Source organism: Episyrphus balteatus, chromosome 2 (assembly GCF_945859705.1).
Source record: "Episyrphus balteatus chromosome 2, idEpiBalt1.1, whole genome shotgun sequence".
Lineage (NCBI taxonomy): Eukaryota > Metazoa > Arthropoda > Insecta > Diptera > Syrphidae > Episyrphus > Episyrphus balteatus.
The window spans coordinates 81,897,780-81,921,267 of record NC_079135.1 but is presented as its reverse complement, the minus strand read 5'-3'; the positions used below and the strand labels follow the sequence as shown (position 1 = coordinate 81,921,267).

Sequence of the window (23,488 nt, the reverse complement as noted above, 5' to 3'; positions counted from 1 at the left end):
TTAATAAACTCACGGAATTGTTTTGTATATCAGTTTTTACATAATTTTATTGTTAATAAGTCTTACCTTTGTCATTTTTTGTTTAAATGAATAACAATGGAGCTATTCAATAAAAACGATACCAATCTCTTTTCCAAGATGGCGGCTGTTCCCAATCTCCAATCATCCCAACAAATTGACTTTTACTATAAGGACAACCGCCTGAACACATTCTGTGAAAAAAATTTTGTCCCGCGAAAAATGCGATTTAATTTACTAATTTCTCTGGGCTATAAACGTAGGGTGGACAAACGATGAATTTTTGTTTGTATCCATTTCTCGAGGTGGACAAACGATTGCCGTTTGAAGTTTTGAGAAAAAAGCAATTTTTGGGGATCTAAGGGTCTTTGAAATTTTCAGCAGGTACACTGAGGTGTATGCGTATTTTTGTATGGGAGTTTTGAAAATTTGTTTTTTGAATAGCTCCTAAGCGTAGGTAGGACAAACGATGATTTTTGGTATGTATCCATTTTTCAAGGTGGATAAACGAAAACGATGGCCGTTTGAATTAAAAAAAAAAATATTTTTTTGGAGATTTTAGAAAAAAAAAAAAACGATATTTTGTATGATATTTGGACAAATGATTGTTAGTTTTATACGACTATCTCAAAATTTGAGTGTTTTAGACGATTTTTCATTTTTCAGATTTCCTATAAAAAAAAATAATTTGCTCTACAAATTTTTTGAAGGGTGAACATACATGGACAAATGGTGGACAACCATTCCGATTCGTAAATCATTTGAAAGTCTTAAAACTGCACCATGGTTTAATACTGAACTTAAGAATTTAAAAAATAAAAGAAATAAATCTTGGGCAAAATATAGTGCATCCCGAGCTTATGGTGATTTTATGATATATTCTGAACTAAAAACTATGTTTATTGACTATTCCAAAGAATTGTATACAAATTATATATTTAAAATTTAAAACATGACCCTAAAAACTTTTGGTCTTTTGTGAGCAGTAAACGGAATGTTGACGGATACCCTAACTCTATGAGCTTTAATAAGAATTCAAGCCATGATTCGCGAGAGATTTCAAATATGTTTGCAAATTTTTTTAAAGAAGCATTTTTACTAACTGGTTCTCAAGAACCCTCGTATTCATTTTCTCCAAACCTAAGTTTTTCGCACCTTAGTTCGATCAATTTTGGCATTCAAGAAAATTCAATAACTCAAAAAATTAATGATCTTGAGAACTGTTTCAGTCCGGGCCCTGATGGTGTTCCATCTTGTGTTTTGAAGAAGTGTGTGTCAGAATTATCCTATCCTCTTTGTGTTCTTTTCAATATATCTATTAATTTCTCAACATTTCCTATATTGTGGAAAAGTGCATTTATAACACCAGTTCACAAAAAAGGGTCTAAGAATGAAATTACCAATTATCGTCCTATTGCAAAACTTTCTGTCATCCCAAAAATATTCGAGTCCATTATATGTGAAGTGTTGTCTTTTAACTGTAGATCCATTATCTGTGACAATCAGCATGGATTCATTCAAAATAAATCAACAGTAACTAATTTGTTCCATTTTACTACGTTTTGCCTCGATGCGTTTGAGGATCATAAACAAGTTGATTGTGTGTTCACCGACTTTAGCAAAGCGTTCGATAAGCTTTGTCACAAAATACTTATACTTAAACTAAGAGCTATGGGTTTTAACGAATCGTTTTTATTATGGATTTCATCTTATTTAGGAAATAGAACTTATAGTGTGAATTTCAGAAATGAACTTTCTGATCAATTTTTTATTAATTCTGGTGTTCCCCAAGGTAGCCACCTCGGTCCATTGTTATTTATATTATATATTAATGACTTGCCTTCAATTTTGAAAAACTCATCTGTACTTATCTACGCTGACGATGTAAAAATTTTTAAGAAAATAACATCAACAAGAGATTGTTTAGATCTTCAAAGTGATCTGTATTCATTCAGAGAATGGTGTAATAAAAACAGTCTTTTATTAAATTTAGACAAATGTAAAACAATGTGTTTTACACGCAAAAAGAACTTTGTGACATATGACTATACGTTGGACACATTCCCACTGGATAAATTATCCCTCTTTTCCGACCTCGGAATTATTCTTGACCAAAAACTGGCTTTCATTGATCACTACAATTATATCGTAAAAAAAGCAAATAGAATTTTAGGATTTATTAAACGATTTGCTCGTGAGTTCCAGGATCCTTACGTCGTAAAACTACTTTATGTGTCTTTTGTGAGACCAGTTCTAGAATACGGCTGTGTAATATGGGCACCATACTACACAGTTCACATAGACCGCCTTGAGAGCATCCAAAGAAGGTTCATGCGTTTTTGTCTACGTTTTCTCCCGTGGTCTCCAGGATATACACTTCCCCCGTACGCAAATAGATTGAGGTTAATCAATCTTCCGTTATTATCGTGCCATAGACAATATTTACAGTTATGTTTTATTTTAAAATTAATAAATGGGTCAATAACATCTCCATCAGCTCTGGATCGTCTTAATTTCAGCTACAGTCAAGCTAATTTACGCAGACAAATTATTTTAAGTCCAATATTTAGCAGAACAAATTATGGTGTAAATAGTCCCTTAAATCAACTGATTTCAGTCTTCAACAGATACTATTTTATAATTTCTTCATTTAATGTTAATTTTAAGAGTAAGAGTTTCAAACAAAGTTTTTTTAATGCACAATTTTAATGTACATACCTATTTATAATATTGTATTTAATATTTTTTTTTCTTTTTTTAGTTTATAAATTTAGTATTAAGATGTAACGTTAGTATTTAACGAATTAAATAAATAAATAAAAAAAAGACAAACGAATTAGACAAATTTGCTTAAAAAATTTTGAGGTCGCAGTTCTGGCTTCATGGAACCCAATTAAGGGACCTTTAAAAAACTAGGTACAACAAATTGTTTGCTTTTACTCACACCCAAATTGTGCTGTCGGTCTTTAAGGCCCAATTTATTCACTCTCCATTATTTTTAAAGGCTCCATTAAAAATTATAAAACTGTCAAATCGCATACAAATTTTAAAATTTCCCTTTTTTAATGGCGACTTTAAATTTAATGGAGTGTGAATAAATTGGACCTAAGTAATATTATTTATTTTATTCTACTATTTGAAAACAAAATTTCAAAAATAAAAAATCTAGAAATTAAGTCCTATCGGTCATAAAGGTTTTAGGACTTCAAAATTGGTATTTTCTGACTGTTAAGTCTTTCGGAATTTAAATTTTAAGATACCCATTTTATTCTCTTTTTATTTTTGAAATAATTTGCTCTTTAATAAATCTAACTTACAACAATATCTTAAAAAAAAACTTGAAATTCTTTCATATCGCACTCAAAATATATATCATAGACCTACGTCATGACATTTCTAAGTAAACCCCAAAAAATTCCAAACATGAGATTTTCCAAAAAAAAAAAAGAACAACACAAAATAAAAATAATGACAAACCTACAAAAATATATTGAGCTTACACAATCTTCCAAATGAATGAATAGTGAATAGGCTATAGGCACACAATTAAGAATACGAAATTGCATTGTAAATGAGGTCCCTCCTCAGATATAATGTTTTTTTTTTTTTTTTTTTTTGAAGCTTTATCGCGCTATAAATACAAAACATTCATATAACAACTATGCGCCACCAAGCGAAGCCGATGTAATCTATTTTTAATCGAATACTGGAAGTTACATTTGGAATTATCGCGTGACTGACTAACTGAGTGACTGACAACAACTCGCACTGGGTCAACAGGCAGCTGTTTCGTATACATATTCGTATAATATAGAGAAGGAAGTAAGTGGGTGTGTGGCAAGCAAAATGGGATTAAGTGATGCATCGATTGTTGGGATATTCTTTATTTTTTTGTACTTACTTCGTGAATATATATTACATTTGAGTTATTATAATTCGCAGGTTTTGCCAACGATATAGGTACCGTAAGTCAAAGAAATGAGCTAAAAGGCAGAATATACCTAAATTGTGTGTAGGAATAGAAAGGTAATTTATCCGCATTTTGAATAAATTATAGTTGAAGTACCCACATACTCGTACCTATGGAAATGTGGGAGTAATATAATGAGTTTTTTTTTTTGTACATTTTTATATGGGTTCTTGATGAGTCAAAATGATGGTTCTTGAATAATAAATTTTATATTTTTTTTATATTTGTTGCTTTAACACTTGAAAGTGAACGATTCCAAAAAAATGTTTTGCAGGTGTACTGATGATAATAAACACGTAAAATATTCGCAATGTTCAGCTACCTTTTAAGTGTTGAACATGAAATTAACAGAAATTTTTAATAATTTTTTGGTAATTTTTTTAAATATTAGGTATTGTTATAATTAAATACATAATAACTATTAAACTTAAGAAATTCACTTTTTTTATACATAGAAGCCTTTTTTTTAACTTAATAAGTTTTTTATAAGCTGGTTATCGAATTCCACTAAGAACTACGAACACTATTTCCTCTTTACAAGTCCAAGGTCTTTTATTTTAAATTAACTTTTATTGCTGCATTTCATGTTGATATCATTTCCTTTATTAAAATTATGTTGAATCCAATTGCCAATGCAATTCTCTAATTGAAAAGTGAAAACTCATAAATTATTAAACACTAAGTATCCTCCCCCATCTTCTATTTTTTGCAGTTCTTTGCGATGTAAATTTATTGTGGTTGTGGATTGATTTAAAAATTTCATTTACTATAGATATTACTATAACGGTCCATAAACCATTACCATAGTATCTTGTTGCACAGTGGGTCAGTTGTAAAAAATTGTTGAAAAAATTGATAGGTTAGGTTAGGTTAGGTTAGGTTAGGTTAGGTTAGGTTAGGTTAGGTTAGGTTAGGTTAGGTTAGGTTAGGTTAGGTTAGGTTAGGTTAGGTTAGGTTAGGTTAGGTTAGGTTAGGTTAGGTTAGGTTAGGTTAGGTTAGGTTAGGTTAGGTTAGGTTAGGTTAGGTTAGGTTAGGTTAGGTTAGGTTAGGTTAGGTTAGGTTAGGTTAGGTTAGGTTAGGTTAGGTTAGGTTAGGTTAGGTTAGGTTAGGTTAGGTTAGGTTAGGTTAGGTTAGGTTAGGTTAGGTTAGGTTAGGTTAGGTTAGGTTAGGTTAGGTTAGGTTAGGTTAGGTTAGGTTAGGTTAGGTTAGGTTAGGTTAGGTTAGGTTAGGTTAGGCTAGGTTAGGTTAGGTTAGGTTAGGTTAGGTTAGGTTAGGTTAGGTTAGGTTAGGTTAGGTTAGGTTAGGTTAGGTTAGGTTAGGTTAGGTTAGGTTAGGTTAGGTTAGGTTAGGTTAGGTTAGGTTAGGTTAGGTTAGGTTAGGTTAGGTTAGGTTAGGTTAGGTTAGGTTAGGTTAGGTTAGGTTAGGTTAGGTTAGGTTAGGTTAGGTTAGGTTAGGTTAGGTTAGGTTAGGTTAGGTTAGGTTAGGTTAGGTTAGGTTAGGTTAGGTTAGGTTAGGTTAGGTTAGGTTAGGTTAGGTTAGGTTAGGTTAGGTTAGGTTAGGTTAGGTTAGGTTAGGTTAGGTTAGGTTAGGTTAGGTTAGGTTAGGTTAGGTTAGGTTAGGTTAGGTTAGGTTAGGTTAGGTTAGGTTAGGTTAGGTTAGGTTAGGTTAGGTTAGGTTAGGTTAGGTTAGGTTAGGTTAGGTTAGGTTAGGTTAGGTTAGGTTAGGTTAGGTTAGGTTAGGTTAGGTTAGGTTAGGTTAGGTTAGGTTAGGTTAGGTTAGGTTAGGTTAGGTTAGGTTAGGTTAGGTTAGGTTAGGTTAGGTTAGGTTAGGTTAGGTTAGGTTAGGTTAGGTTAGGTTAGGTTAGGTTAGGTTAGGTTAGGTTAGGTTAGGTAAGGTTAGGTTAACAACAACACAAGAATATACTTTTAATTAAAAGCTCTTACATACAAAAATTGATTTCATACCTATTTTTAATTCATCTTGTCCTACTGTTCTATGTCGTTGGTCGTTTAACGAAGCACATTATACATGTGCATAAAATATCCTCAACCCAGATGACTGGCGGTGAAATTGGAATTGTCTTACAACATTCTAAAGGGACACCACACAAAAATATGTTTGTACTTGTCTTCATTGCAAAAACTAATTTAAAGGGTGCTTCAAGATCGAGACCGTTGCGTCGCGTCGTCGTCTTGTTGTCGTTGTTTTGAATCTTGTTCTTTTATGTTTTAAAAGAAACACATGATGAATTCAACAATAAGGGGAGTTTTTCATTTTTTTTTTCAAGTATAAACCTATACCAAGTACATACATTACACTTGCCGTGTTGCCGTGTCATGGTTTACAGACTCTTTTGACAAATGTGTATGTGGCGTGTCTGGGGTATTCCATCGGGGGCTTAAACAAGGGCGGAAGTAATTATTGCACTTGTATTTGTTTCACCACAAAGCTAAGAACACTAAATACAAAAAAAAATACTTTTGTGTGGTGATGGTTCTTTTGTGCACTATGATTTCTAGTTAAGATAAAAATGACGTCATTTAATCCAAAAGTCTTATAGGTCTTGTACCTATTTCCAAGTCATCATCATTTTTTTAAATCATTTTTCTTTCTATTTGATACTTTTAAAGGATGCCTCCTTTTAACGGAATCAATTATCACTTCATCGTTTTTGCTCTACTTGTATTCATATTAACCCGGAAATATTTACCATCGTTCTTATTTGCAAAGACATTATGAGCTTTGCAATATAATGTTGCAAACAATTTATTTAAACTGTCTTGTCAGAGGTCAACAACACAGACCAGGAAGGCTGTAATTTTCACCAAGAAAAATATTCTACAAAATAGAACACACAGTACTGTGGAAATCATAAGTTTGTTGATTTTTTTAAAATACCAAACTACCTTAGAAAGAAAGCTAACACATTAAGAGCAAAACTTCGCACAGTACTTTTATGAAAAACGACGGAGAGTAAGTAAATAAGGCTTAGGGTAATACTATGTCTTTTTCTAGAAAAACTTTCAAAGAGAACCGTATTCAATTTTTTTGTATGAAAGTGCACATGCGGATAGTGCATTGCATGATAGTTTTGAATGAAAATAGCTCTTAGTCGTAATGAAACTTTAATAACTAAGAACTTTGTGAATAAGTTTTTGGGTCAATTTCAGGACAATAACTAACTAGGTATATTCCTATGCTTATCTAACATTAAATGTAAATGTGCATATACATACATATGATGTTACAATGTGTGTATTTATGTGAATGGTAACTTTTGCTCGTTTATTTTCTTTTCTCTCATGAAGTTGAATGGAAGATTCTTATCAAAAGACACATTTCATATACCTAATATAAAATACGAAAAAATTGGATGTCGCTGAAAAACTACTCCCATAAATAAATAGGCCGAATGGCTTTCAAAATTTTGTATTTAGCAAAGTCAAATAAGATGAAAATTCGGAGGTACATCACACAAATTGTTCCTTGAAGCTTATGGTAGGAAAAAATTGGTGTATGTTCTTCTTTACCGCGCTTCTTCCCCATTTCTTCCTCTCAATTTTTTTTTCAAATCAATTTATTTCAAGTGTTAAAGATTATAAAGAATATATTTGAGAGCAAAAACTATTCATCTAAACCGCCAAATTTTCGTCTAATCTGACTATATTGTAGAAAATTAAATTATTTCAAGCTTGTCATACATTGTTTCAAAAATACGCGAGTTTTGTGAAAAACTAAAATTTTTATTAAAAAAAAAATGGCGGCCAAATGACTCTTGGTGCGATTGTACAAAATGTATGACAAGCTTGAAATAATTTAATTTTCTACAATATATATATATATATATGTCAAAATGAATTTCGGATTTTTTCCCAGACCCTCATATAGCAAAATCTAACTTTCCCGTACTATTGAGATACCTTTTAGGGCGTCTGGCAGAGGGAAGGCTGAAAAATATCTGGCTTAAACTTATATTTTCTAAACCAGGAATAGACATAGAATTTTAATTTGTTACCATCATACGGTTATACCCAACAGAAAATAAGCTATTAGGTTTTTTATTAGAAAAATGCATTTCAAAATGCTTCGAAGCGGTCTGGCGGTCCGAAAGCTGAAAAAAAACTTCTGGTACCCATATTTTTGAAATCAGGGGATTTTTTATGATTTTTTGGTGTATCATTTATTCGGTTTATACCTAGCAAAACGCCAAAAGTTGATTTTTGACTGCACTTTGTATGGCAGAGGGAAGGCTGAAAAATAGCTGGCTAAAAATTATATTTTCTAGACCTGGAATAGACATAGAATAACAGAAAATAATAAATAAGTAATTAGGTTTTTTATTAGAAAAATGCACTTAAAAATGCTTTAAAGCGGTCTGGCGGGGGAAAGCTGAAAAAGAAACTTGCGGTACCCACAGTTTCGAAATCAGGGGATTTTTTATGATTTTTTGGTGTATCATTTATTCGGTTATACCAAAACGCCACAAGTTGATTTTTTGCTGCACTTTGGAAGCTGAAAAAGATCACTGCCAGACTTTTTCCGTGTACATACTGTGGTGCATATCTAGATATGTGCACACTCGAATTTCGGTTATATCAAAACTGCCAAAATATGCTGCCGGCTCTCGTTCTAATACTAACTGAAAACTTGTATTTGTTTTTTTTTTCATATTTTAAATGACAACACACTTCAAATTAATATAATTTTAATTAAGATATTCTGGAATAAGCGCTTAAATAAAAAAAATTAATATGATCTTAAAAAGTATACGTTAAAAAATATGTTCACTACGGTGTATACGTACTTTTTTTATTTACATGTTATTTTGATGTATTTTTATTTTACAAATACAAATTTAAAATGTTGTTTCATAATACTTGAAAATTTATCAATTTCAACGCATTTCTGAAACTTCAATCTTATTTTCTGAGAGACTACAATTTCGGACTTATGCCCTTTTTGCCTAACGCCAAAGAATTATTCCTTAAAATGCTTCATACAAATCTTTTAAAGAAAGGAAACAATGTTCAATTAAAATTATTAGTTCATATTGATTCGAAACATACATATAGCTACAACAACTCAAAAATTCTTTCCATAAAAAACGACCTTAACAATCCTTCAATATTCTGACAACTCAACGTATGCAAAGGAAATCAATATGTTATCACTCAATAATTGCGCATTTCATTATCTTGCAATTTTTGCTGAAATTTTACAATATTTGTTTCAGGTACGTTTTTGTTTACAATCATTTTATTGGAATTCAATTTTGAAACGAGCATTATTCTGAGATAAGAAATTTTGGTAGAATAAACGTCATAATTTAATTATAAAACGTTATAGAATATTATATTTACCAGTTTATTTACATTGAGTCATACTAAATGTCATTAGCGCAAAGTATATACGAGTACACACTACACAGTCATAAATAAATTAATAAATAGAAAAGTCCATAGTTCACATTTAGGTATAAAAGTTCGTAAAGTATATATACAAATTCATATACACACACACGAATATAAGAGTGAAACAATACTTGTTGACTCAAGTGCCTCATCGCAGCGCTTCTACGTAAGACTTTGTTAGTTTTGCATTAAACGTGACAAATTCAGTAATTTTCTTGTTACTGAAATAACTTTATAAATAAGCCCCTCAAAACACCCAATGTCCTCGGCTTTGCTAAGTAAATTGAGAAACTATGTCGCTGCATTGTGCCAGAATAAAAGTGAAACTCTTCTTTGGAGACAATATTATATCGATCGTAGTACAAAAACTAACATGTAATTCACATAACTCACCCTACAATTACAAACTCATTAGATACTACATTTTGATATGTGTGCTTAGGTTATTCGTTGTTCGTGATTCTAATGGCCCTTCAATTAAATTTCTATTTCCGGTTCTTTTTTTAGTTAGAAAGTATAGGTTAGGTAGTCGATTGATTTTAGGTTTTCTTTTAGTCACGCAAGCAATAACTAATGTTATCGTTGTCTTTCTATCAATTAATTTTATACCTTAAATGAGCATGAGGCCCTTTTTATAGAAAAAGAAAAATTTGTACTATCTCCTCATTACTTAAACATTACTATATAAGTAAAAGTATCAACATAATATAATTCACTTTCATTCATGCATTTTTATTTATTGTTTGTGTTTATTTGAGTACATGATACAGGGGCGAAATAAGTCACTTGTTTAATAAAGTTCGAAAGAGAGGAACTAAATAAATGTTTTAATTATATTTTTAAATATCGGTCATTTTTGTAACCAACAATCGACTTGATTAATTTATGTGATAGCATATAACCAGCGGATGAGCAAGATGCTTCCAACGATGCCTCATTTGTCAAATTTTGATAAATAGTTTATAAGTTATGATGGAACAGATGAACAGATGTAATCGAATTTTGCTAACTTTTCAGATTATTATAAAAAACTTATAAACACTGTCGCCCTAACAAAAAGTTTTTGATAAATCCACTTCTGTATAGAAAGTAAACTTCACCCATCATCAACCACAATCATTATTTCTATTCGAGAGTGTTATGCAGAACACGAACTTACCACCAAAGTGCAATCAGGTGAATGAAACTTCATGGTGTTCCGCATTTGTCATTGTTTTAACTTTCAGAGTTTCTATCATCGATTGAGTTTCTATATTGCGGCTTCATATTCCATATTGCAAACGAGAGGAAAGTCTCGATTTTACTTTATACTTCCGTTGGGACAATTTTTATTATACAATCGGAGTATCTGTTATGAATGAATTTGTAAACACAAAAAAAAATCACTACGCTTCATTGAATTTGGACGGTTTTCGTTTCAGTCTAAAGAGATTTTGTTTTTGTATTTGCATAATCGATGATGACGTTCTAGAATATTCATATGGCTTTTTCCTATTCAATCGTCCCTAAAAACGGTGTTTTAATTTGGAAATCGGAATTGTAAATTGCTCGTGAAATTGATTTCCGTTATTTTGTTTGTTATGAATGAAAGTTGTACAGGAAATACAGAAAAAGTAGAGGGATTTTTAACCTCCTGAGAGCTTTTGAACCCGCTTTATATAATCTCGTCTCTTATAATTCGGTTCCTGTTTATGCTCGGGGAATAATATTTCAAGAAATCGATTTTTTTTTTTAAATAAAATTGTATCCCCAAAAATACTTTATTGCATACTAGCAAATTCCATCACTTAAATAAGTTTTTTCTTATGAAAAAGTGCGTAGTATAAATGTTTGCATTTAATTGCTCCTCTTCTCGTGATTGTTTGTCTTGTGATCTTAAAAGGTTAATTGAATTAAAATCACATAATTTTTCCGAACAGCCTTCGTGTATATTTGTTTTAATTGGTAAAATTGAATTATTGATCATCACCGATGTGCTCATAGAACTGCATATTAAAAATTATTATTTTCATCAAGAATTTTTGTTCTTAAAAAAATGTGAACATTTAATTTTTCTGTCTGAAGGATGTCCTGAAAATTTCGATTTCCGTTCATCCATAATTTTTTGAGTTTACTGAACTTTAGTATACAACCCTTGACAAATGAATTTATAAACTTTCATATATGGGAATGAGTGACAACAGACTAATCCAATTAACCAAACGATAAATAAATGTCCTCTGTAACACCATGTATCGAATGCAATGCCACAAGGGTCAGTGAATGTGTCCCCATGCACACCTTGAACATATGGCATATAAAAAGGAGTTTACTCATTTTGAACTTTAAGTATACAAACATGGAGCATGTTTTATGTGTTGGACAAGACAAACACAAATAAATTACAAAACACTCTGCATCACTTGTTTAAATCAAACTTTTAATATTTTTTTTTGTGATATCTATATTTATTTAACAATATTAAAATTTTTTATTTTAATTTTTGTATATTAATTTTTTTTGACTTAAAATTATTCAAGTTGTTGTCAAAAAGAAAAAAAAAATAATCAGACCATACACAAAAGTGTTTAAAAAAATCATTTTTTTAATGCATTTGTTTTTCTTTACAAATTAAAAAAAAAAATATTTATTGCAAAAAAATTGCATAAAAAAAAATATTAACTGCAACTAAAAAAAAAATGTTTCATTAAAAAAAATGTATTGCAACTGAAAAATATTAGCATTAAAATAAAAATTAATTGCAAATAAAAAATTTCCTCCATGAAAAAAAATCAATGCAAAATGTTTGCATTTTTTTTCATTGCAGTAAATATTTTTTAATGCAAAAAATATTTTTCATTTGCAATTAATTTATTTTTTCTTGCAAAATATTTTTATTTCCAATAAATATTTTTTTATGCAAATATTGTTCAGTTACCTACAGTAAAAATTTGTTTTCCATGCAATTTTTTTTTTTCTAAAAATTATTTTTTTTTGTTTTAAATTTCAAATGCATTTTTGTTTAACCCTTTCGGACCCAGCGTTACTCTCATGTAACATATTTTTAAAAATTCGTAAAAAATATTCCATTAAATATTTTTTTAGGTTTCGATGGCTCAAATGAAAGATAACGATGTCTAGTTACTGGATTATTACAAAAATTTTGTCAAATATCATACCTTTATTTTTTTTTATCGAAAAAGGAACTGAATTTCACATTTTTTCTTTTTTTTTTTGCAAAAAAAATTTTTTTTATATATGGTCATAATTTTGAAAAAAAAGATATAAAAAAAGTTAATCTAGAAAGTGTTTTGCTTTTTGGCTTAGAAAAAGGAGCATATATTATTGTTCTATAAAAAGTTATTTTCTCAGTTGTCCGACTTTTTTTGGTGGTCATAGGCAGTGTATTTTAATTACATGTAGCATGAGAGTAACAGATTAGTTTTGCTATTTTTTATTTTGGAAAATAACTTTTTGCTATTCATATTTCTTAGTTGTGATGTTTTTGATACTATAATACTGAAAAAACATTTTTTAATATTGATTTTCATAGCTTGGGTTCGAAAGGGTTAAATTGATATTTTTACAACCCTGGACCACAATCAACTTATCCAGAGTGTTTAATTTTTGTTTTCAACTTATTTTTTATGAACGCTAAGGGTGATTCTTGTTCTGCTGGTGTAAAGTGCCAGTAATATTTTTAGTAGACAAATTTTTGCTTTTGGGTAGAAAGTCAATTATCTTGGGTAGATAATTTCCAAAATGTGCATCCCTTTGCTTGATTAATTGAGCTTGTGCGAGCATTTAAACTAGGTGTGTTTATGTTTTTTGGTGTCTGAAAGTTCATTAAATGTATATCTACTAAGGCCTTGTTTTATAGCAATTTTATAGTCTTTTTGTTTATAGAGATAGGGTAGTCCATATGCATAGTGCGTTTTAATTATTTGGCTTACCTATTTATTTGAAAATTGAAACATATTTATATTTAATTCCCAAAGTGTTCTAGTCTTAGAACAAGCAAAGGTAAATAATATATAAATTGATAACCCTACTGTTACTTGATTAGGAACAATGTTGAAAATAGTTAGTTATTTCAAAATATTGAAGGAAAAAATCGATTGAAATAAAATAAAATTCCCAATTAAATTTTAAAAAAATGATTCTGAATATATTTATTGCGAATACAAATAAAATGCACGACTATATTAGTTAAATTGTAGATTTTAAGAACTGTCTCCATATAAATTTTAAAGAAATCTGGTTGAAGAACCTATACATTTTTGTTCAATGAAATTTTTTTTTAGATGAACTCACGCACGAAAGGAATAACGAGAATCTTGGTTTTGAATAAAAGCTCAGATGTTTTGACGCAAAACCAATACTTGCCCTATAGAAAAATTTCATACAAAAAATTTTATTGCAACCAAAAATAAATAAAATGCACGAGGCACGACTGGGGTCGCACGTACTTGCTCTTGTAGTTCAAAGTATTGTTATCTTAAATAGCTATTGGAAATTTAAGATTTTGTTTAGTGTCGAGAAAAAAAAATCAAAAAAAAAAAAAAAAATTGCAAGTTAAAAAAATTAAAATTAAAATTTTTTTTTTTCAAAAACTTAAAAAAAAATGATTTCAAAAACTTTTTTAATTTTTTTTTTTTAATTTTTGAGAATTCAAAATTATGTCTGTAAATTTTGAATAAAATTAACTCATGTTTTGATGAAATATGTATATGAACTTAAAAAATATGTTAAATTTTTGAAAAACGGCAACGCCATATTTCCGTTCTCCGCATTTGTTGAGAAAAATTAAAAACGCTATAAGGGAGATATGCGTTTAAAAGGAGATATTAGAAAAATAAAAAAAAAAACGGGTCTAGGAATTACGTAAAAATCATGTGTACCAAGTTTCAAGCAAATCGGTCCATCCGTTTAGGCCCTAGCTCGATGTACAGATGGACGCACAGACCGACGGACGGCATGCATGACGAAAACCACTTTTTTGATCTTCTCCATCATCGTAATGTCGGTTTTGATTAAAACCTCGATTTTTTTTCTGCACGAAACCAATGCTTGCCCTATAGAGCAAGTAAAAATGTTATTGCAAATGAAAAAAATTTTAGTTTTTCAAATAAAATTTTTATTCCAAATAAAAGTATTTTGCATAAAAAAAATTTCTGCATTAAAAAAAATCAATCCAAAATATGTACCTACATTAAATATATGTTTTTAATATTTGTAAAATTTCTTACAGTTTTGGCTATTTGACTGTTTGAAGCTAATGAAAAACCAAATACATATTTTGTCAAAATTGTAAGAAATTCAACGAATATTAAAAAAAAAAAAAATATTGAGTACACACATTTTCCATCGATTTTTTTTCAATCTGAAATCTTAGAAAAAAAAAGAAAAATCTAAGAGGGATCCTTTTCAAAATATCTTTAAATCTTTTTTCTTCAAAATTCAGTTTTTTCTTTTTTCCCAAAAATGATGAAAAATGAGGAAGGTTCTAGTGTATGTCTTTTACATACATATTTAAAGACATAAGAGAAACATTCATACCTTCTATTTTTTTATCGGACAAAAATGATCTTGACCAATGTTTATTATTTCAACATTAAACAAAAAACTTAAATTTACGATAATCCTAGTTAAAAATTTTCTTAAAATCATTAATAAGTGCAACTTAAGTGCAAGATTTTGGCTTGTAGAAAATTACTTTAATGTCCAATAAAACGTGACCTACCATTTCTCTATTTACAAAACTTTGAATGTGAGTCTACAATTTCTACAAATGTTAATAATCAATTCAAACGATCAAACAACAAATCAAGACCTCATTTTACTTAATCGCATCAAATAATCATAATCGTAAATTATCCTCATTTTTTCTGTTTTTTTTTTGCACACACAAAAAATATTTGCAAACAATATAATTTCCTTGTTACAAAATTAACTCCTGCGCCATTGAAACTTCCTCCTAAGATTTTACAAGTATGATAACTACTATGTTAAACATATACACACACTCATACCAACTGTGAAAAAAATTCTCTTGAATTATTACCATCGGAGTATTGCATTGTACCACCAGGTACGCTTTGTATATGTCAACCATCATGCTCAAAATCTTTTTCTTTTTGTTTCGTGCACCAATTGTGTCTTGTTGTGTCGTGTTTTCCTATAAAATTCACATCAAATCGTATTCAAATTAATATCTCAACATGAATTTTATGTTTCTTGTTTTTTGTTCGGTTTATTATATTTTACAATCAGGTAAAAAATGTATCGACCACCTTGATTTTTATAAATCTTAAACAGCATTTTTTTATCAAGATTTTAGTTGTTTTAATCATAAGTCAAAAAAACAGTTTTTATAGCCAGAATGGAAGTTGATGTTGATTAGCAAGTTTTTTGTAAAGTGTCAAAAATTATGTAATTTAGTAACAACTTCAACTTTTAGAAAAACATACTTTTTCTTAAACAACAAAAATTTCTTTGAAAAAATAAAGGTTACGTATTCGCCACAGTGACCATTTAAGTTTTTACTTAAATGTTTGTCTGAATTTCGACATTATTTTACTTTTTTGATAAGAAAATATTTTTTGAAACGTTGTTAATGGTACCTGCCACTATTTCTGAATTTCTCATAAGAGATTTAGTCAATTTCAATGACAATTTATTTTGACGATAGTGTTAAAGTAAAAAGAAAGAAAAGTAGTATGAAAGCAATTTGTTGAAAAAGCGAATTGATAAATTTTAAATGTCGATTTAATGTGCTAATTATATCTTCTTAAAAAGGACATTTAAATTATTTATTTAAATTTTGGGACACCCAGAGTCACCGCCAAGACAAAAATTATGGGTAATTCACGATCCATAAACTTATTAGGTAGTTTTACATTAAGTTTCATTTTTCGTATGTTTAAGGTAGTTTTCTTGTATTTATTTCGTTCTCGGTGTTTAACGGTTTTATGTTTTTTGGTGGTGTTCTATTAAAAAAAAGCTCTATTTTTTCCAAACTTCAAATAATTTAAAAAACAAGCGGTTTTCCTGGATTTTGTTATCGAAGAGGATTTTAACCATCTTTGTGGTGAACTGTACTAGTTTTAAGATAAATAAGTGTGTTAGTCCCTAACGCATTAAATAAATAAAAATAAAAAATTTGGTGTGGCTAGACCTTTGGAAACCCGCTATCGAATATTTGTTGGGGCTCCCTTTCCTGTAACAAGTAGTTATTGTTGTTTCATCACTATAAAATAACTACTTCACGTATTGCCAAAGAAGATAGCTAAGAAATGTCAATCCACAAGATCTTAAAAGCTATTTTACCGGTTCATTCGGTGAAATTAGACTTTCTTGATATTATTTGTTTGTTATACTTTCACAATAGAACCAAAACCTAATAGTTTCTTTTGAAATCTAAAATAAAATGCACGACTGGGTCGCATGAACTTGCTCTTAGAGTTAAAGTTGCTTAATTTTTTAAGACTTTTGATATAGAAATTTGGAAAAAATATAAATATCGTTTTAAAAAAAAAATTAAATAAAATCTGAAATCGAATTGCAATCCAAAACAAGTATGCAGTTTTGATTGATATATTAAGATGCATTTTTAGAAAAAAAAATTTTCAAAATCGTTAGAGGCGTTTTTTAAAAAAAGTTTTAAAATAAAATTGGTATTCCATTTTGTAGAAATCACTTATCAAATCAAAAAAAAAAAAAAAAGAACAACATTTCAAAAAAATTCAATGTCCCGTTTTCGAAAATTTAATTTTTCAAAAAAAAATTTCAAATTTTTTTAAAAATCCAAAAATTATTTTTTTCGAAATTTTATTTTTGGCTTGTATTAAAATTATATAAATGCTTCTTCACAAAATGTTTCGTTGAAATCGAATAAGCAGTTTCGGAGATAATCGGATTTGAAAAAACAAAACGGTTCTATAGCAGGTACCGTTAATAATGATTTTCAAAAACCAAAAATTTTCATTAAAAGATAGACCTTAGCTTAAAACTAACGTTTGAATTTTTTAAACAAAATCGTTAGAGCCGTTTTTGAGATATTTCAATTTTACTGAAATCGGTATATGACAAGTACCGTTATTTTTGGCTGACAATTTCCCTCATTTTACGAAATTCCGGAAAATAAAAAAAATCAATGTTTACTTACTTTTCAACACAACTGTACAGCAAGGACCCCCTTTCTACGAATATTTTTAGAAATCCCCTTAGAAAATATAACTCGCAATACTTTTCTCTATATCCTATCCAACTATAGTAATTTAATATTTTTTTCTAATTTGCATTTCCAGGTTATCAATCGCAGTCAAAGTTGGTTCATATTTTTTCAAGGTTGAATACCATCGTAAGAAACCAGGGCACCCAACTTGGCAATAACTATAAACAAATATAACAAAAAAAAAAAAAAAATAGAAGAAAAAAACAACCAGACATGTCCTTCGTAAATATGCCCCCACCACCACCCCCAAAACCAAACAAAATGAACGGCAATCGTTCTGTGAACGGCAGCACAAACAGTCTTTGTGAAATTCAGAACGGTAATGGTCGTAGTTCTTGTCACACTCCACCACATACGGACAGAGAACAAGTCGTGATGACTCCCAAAGGCAAAACAGCAAATAGTACAGTAATTTTGATTGAAAGAAAATTAGTGGACGAGATCAATGACAGAGTTCATGTGGCTGGAGGAGATCACACTGGAATTATTATCAATAAGGACACAGTAAATGGCCAAAAAAGTGCAACAATTCGGGCTCAGCTTTCGTTAGAGTTTCGTGTATTTCTGGTCAGTGCAAATAGTGGAAAACATTCCCAGGAAGCCAGAACTTTGAGATTTTGGTTCCGTGATTGGCTGAAGGATGAAGAGAAACAAGCACATATTGCTCAAGATTTCTTCAGAGAATTGGTCAGTCCAAAAGAATTTCCAAGAGGTAAGTTGAAACGAAGGAGTTCTCGAGGAATTTTGAAGTTATCATTATCCTTCAATAGATTATGTGGGTTTTATCAAGAAGATTATGAAGCTACTTCAACGTGGATACGATGAAATACAATCACTCGAGATTGAACTGAGAATACTTGAAGAAACCTCAGCACCTCCATCAAGACCACGTAAGTATTTTTTAAATGTTTTTTCTATTATTTGAAACAAAAATTATGCTGTACCACTATTTTGTCTCTTTCATTTCCAACTCTTTTTTTGTCTTTTTGGAAATATTATTTTTTTTTTTAAATGAATTTTTTAGCAAGAGATGGTTACATTATCTATTGTTATGGTGATTGCAATCGAAAATTTGAAGAAGCCCTTCTGGCACAAAAACAAACAGGTGATGGTGATGACCTTATGAAGGCTATTTGGCTGGATATCTATAATGAAGGCGCACAAACCAGAAAATAGTTTAGCTTTTTTTGTGTTTTTGAATGTTGTTCAAGCTTTTCGTTTTTTTTTTTTTTTTTTGTTTGTCATTGATTCTTCAAAATGCAAATAATTGCATGCAAAGGAGAATAATAAAATACAAGAAAAAAAAATCAAATAAAATAGCAATTGGTTTTCCTTTTGCAATGAGTTTCCAAATTTTTAAAAAATAATAATTATTTTGTGAATTATTAAAATAAAACAAAAATATATAAGAGTGTGAAATATTATACTAACGGGAGTTCTTTACTAATAATTTAGTTTGAAAAAATATTTTTGAATTTTTGTTGAAAAGTCTGCAAAATAATAAGTCATTTATAGCTTACATATTTTACTTACAAAAGTCACATCCCTCTTTGAGCTCACTCCAATCCCGAATTTCGGAGTTCTAGTCGTTGTAGATAAACATAAAACTTTTTGCTGCATCGGAGATGAGGTTCCTTGTTTCCGGTGTCCTCTGCTGAAGCCTCTACGAATGGTAAACATGTAGTAATCAATGATTCTGGGGCTTGACTTCTAGGGTGCTGGAAATTGTATCGAAAATCAATAATTCTTCGAATAGAAATGCTTGGAATTGCAATTTTTCGAATGACAATTCGCCGAAAACAATTTTTGGAAAAAAAAAAACAAATCCTTCGATAGACAAACATTTCCCCATTGGCAAGAAGGTCTTAACTCACAAAATTATACTTTTCGGTTTTGATTGAGAAAGAATTTCTTTAACTGGGTTTCAAAATATCAGTTCTGGACAACTGTTTTATAAATAAAAAATAAGCGCGGGCTCAAAGTTATTTATTTGAATGCATTCCAATTTCAATACTACTTTCTGAAAGACTATAGTTGATATTTTGACTTATCTTTTTACCTTGAGTACACTGAACCAAAAAGGTACATAAAATTAATGAATTTGTACATTAAATTAATGTAAAAATTCATGGCAAATGAGCCAATGTAAAAATTCATTAAATTTAAGAATATTTTTAAGAACAAATTCATAAGGGAATGAATCTTTCTTAAAAATAAAGAATAAGTTCTTAAATTTTAAGAATTCTGTTCATAAACGAATCCGAAAAGTTTTGAGCATGTTTAAGAACAGTTTCTTAGATTTTAAGAAAAATTCATACAATTTAAGAATTATTTCTTAAATATTTTTTTTTTTCTTCTATAATTTAAGAACAAAGTTTAAGAAAAGTTTCTTACATTTTATGATTATTTCTTAAATTTTATGATTTTTTTCATAAATTTCGCAAAAAAATTGAATGAAATGTTGCTTAAATTTTATGAAAAAAATCATAAAAACTATGAATTTTTCTTAAAGTTTTATGATTGTTTTCATAAAATGTAATACACTTTTCATTAAAATGTATGCATTTATTTATATAGATGCATATAATATACATTACCATTCCAAGCATTTAATTTGTTCCTGAAAAAAATTGTATTCCAATCAAACAAACAGCCAAAGAAAACAACCCAAAATCTAAAACAAACAAATGAAATAATTTTTAAAAATAAAAGAAATGATTGAGTTTAAACGTAATAAAAATGTTTTATTGGTCACTGTCACTATACATTTATTTTTTAATTTAATTTTTCTTTTTTAATTGATGCATCATCTGGAAAGATAAAAAAAAAGTTTATATTAGTAAAATGACTATGTACTATTCGGTTTAAAAAATCGAAATAGGAGGTAAAATTATCTTTTACCTTATTGTAACCGGCAGCATTAGGCTCTGCAGCTGAAAGAAAAAACAATACAAAATTGAATAAGTTGGAGAAAGATCACAATATAAAAAATTTAGGTATGTAGATACATCATTATATAGAATAAAACAAAATTAAAACAAAATTTAAATATTTAAAGAAGTTAAATAACATGCAACACTTACTAAATTCTATGTTTTCCAAACATAATGTGTTTGCTTTATTCTGCAACTTCGGGTGTTCTGGATCTGTTGCAAACAGCCTTTGAGATGGTTTTTACGGAGCAGTATTTAGTGCCCTTTTGTCGGTTCTATTATATTTCGCTTTTTTGCGAAAATAACATGGTCTCAAATTGAAGATTACTCAAGTGTCTACTCATTTCACAAAAGTATCTAAGTTATGTACCTATAACAAAAAAATGTAAAATATATTTAATATATAAAAGAAAGAAATTTTTAACATATTATGTTTTTATACTTATCTGAGTATATGAGAAAGAGGCAACGTGAACCAACAATAATTTCAACTGTTGAAATGTCTTATACTTTTCAAAATTGTTTACATTGTTTAAAATGCATAACACATAATAAATATTGTTTTTCATTCACAAATTTGTTTCTGCAACGACCGTCCACTTTGAATATCAGACTAACTAAACTAAACTAAATCCGCAGAGAAATCCTTCTAAGGCATAGATTCAAAACAACAGTTATTATTTTCTAGATTGATGAAAAAATACATAGACTTTAAGAAAATATACTTAAAAAATCAAAAGGTAAGAATTTTTTCATAAATCATATGTATACTTTCATAAAATTTAATGAATAAATTCTTAAATTTTGGAAAAATATGAATTTTGAACTTAAAAAGTATGAACAGATTCTTAGATTTTAAGAATAAGTTCTTAATACAGAATGCAGGATAACGGTAAAATTTTCGTTATTTTTCAATTAATGAAAAAATACATTCATTTTAAGAAAAAATACTTAAAAACACAAAATTTATGAACTTCTTACAAATGTAATTTTAAAAATAGATTTTTCTCAATTTTAGAAGAGAAAAAAGTCAATTTTAAAAATTATTTTAACTCAAAATACAACTGAATGGAAAATAATAGTGAATTTCATTCATAAAAGTATGCCCAGATTCTAAGATTCAGCAAAATATTCTTTCAAATTGGAGGTAGAAGTTTATGAATTTATTCATAAACCTTCGTATTTGTTCTTAAAAAAAATTCATAAAATTTTTTTCCATAGGAAAAATTTAATGAAAACTGATTCTTAAATTTTATGAATTTTTCTTAAATGTAAACTTTTTTTTAAAGAATTTGTGCTTAAATTTAATGAATTTTTCTTAAAAATGTATGAATTTTGGTTTATGAACAAGATTCATAGTTTTTAAGAATAATAATTTTTTCAGTGTAGCTATTCTTGAAATATCAATATTTCGAATGGCAATCTGATAAAAGAACTGTTATTAAAGAAAAAATTTATGGTACGGGAATTTTTTGTTTGTTTAGAGAACAGTTTATATATTGGTTAATACGCCTATTATTTTAATAGTAAAAAAAAGATAAAAATTCGGATTTTTCTAGAGGTTTTCAATCCGTCTTTGTCTTTCAGAAAATGAGAATAGAGTTTCAGCAATGCATGCAAAATGATAACTTGTAGGTAGGTTGTAGGTATTACTGAGTACATCATATTTCGGCACTTGAAATTTTTCGTAGACCCTCAAAATTTCAAGTTATCGTAAAAAAACCGTTTTTCAATGTTTTCAGATTCCAACGATTTTTTACTCAGCCATTTTTCGGTCAAGATTTATATTTTTTTATTATGCTCTCAAAGTACAACATTTTTTCACCGTTTTTTAGAGTTCGGAGACCGTTTTAAGCTTCATTTTGTGTTTTGAAAATTTTTTTTATAAACAGTTTTTAATTCATCAAAATTATTTATACATTGTGGAAGTTGTTATTTGTTTACTCGAGAAAGAAATATCAATTTTTTGGGACAATGAAAGAAATGAAAAATTAACTTCTCTGTTCATAATAATGGTAGAAATTTTTTTATTATCTTAATATTTAGAAAAAATGTTATTCTTTGTAACCACGTTTAAAAAATTTTGATATCGATTTTGGTTGCTCAGATATGTATTTTAAATACCGTTCATTTTTTCTTGCCCATGATAACACAAGCCAAAAAAAAAGTGTCAATACTTTTGACCGGATCTGCCTATCTTTATGTATTTTGACGTGCTCAATCCGAATCTGAAGTCAATTTTGCCCAAACAGCCTCGAAATTTTGATAAAATTCAAAAAATTATGAAAATTGGGGTTTTTTGCAATAAATTGAAATTTCTTTCTCGAGTAAAAAAAACCATAACTTCCACAAATTCTAACTTTTTTTAATGAGTAAAAGCTTAATTGAATCAGAAAAAATTGAATAATAAAACAGTTTATAAAAAAAAAAAAACAACAAACACAAAAAAAACACAAAATGTAGCTTAAAAATCTGAAATTTACCGAAAAATGGCTGAGTAAAAAATCGTTGAAATCTGAAAACATGGAAAAACGGTTTTTTGACGACTACATGAAATTTAGCCGGTCTACTAAAAATTTCAAGTGCCGAAATATGATGTACTCAGTAATACCTACAACCTCTGCTAGGTCATTTCCAAAGTAATTGACATGATTTTTATTTTGTAACACAGTGTAATTATTTAACTATTCTGTTAACTATTATTAACAGAGTTATTTGCGTTAACACCAGTGAAAAGTAAGCCTCTTTTAAACTGATAAAGCCATATATCTAGATAAGGGATTTTAAACAAGAAGTTATTTTAGTATTGAGACCCCCGAGGAACATTTCTGCATCAAAGATCGTAAGATCAAGAAACTTCGAGTATAGTTTCGCATTCAAACAACCCATGAACTATTAGCTGCTGTGTATGGTCTGTACAGTGGATTAAATTATTCAATTT

General features: G+C 28.9%; 1 protein-coding gene across 7 annotated transcripts in view; it reads left to right on the top strand.

Moving 5' to 3' along the window:
* The window catches only part of LOC129910668 (uncharacterized), a 53,628-nt gene that overhangs the window by 21,664 nt on the left and 8,476 nt on the right, over positions 1-23,488 (top strand). For 5 of the 7 annotated variants that reach the window (XM_055988132.1, XM_055988134.1, XM_055988133.1 and 2 more), the window contains 3 exons: positions 17,688-18,326; positions 18,385-18,504; positions 18,639-18,719. In XM_055988132.1, the coding sequence (XP_055844107.1) occupies positions 17,828-18,326; positions 18,385-18,504; positions 18,639-18,719 (700 nt within the window). In that variant the 5' untranslated portion in view covers positions 17,688-17,827. The remainder of the gene's footprint in view (positions 1-17,687; positions 18,327-18,384; positions 18,505-18,638; positions 18,720-23,488) is intronic. The other 2 variants (XM_055988137.1, XM_055988136.1) reach the window with 1 other exon arrangement.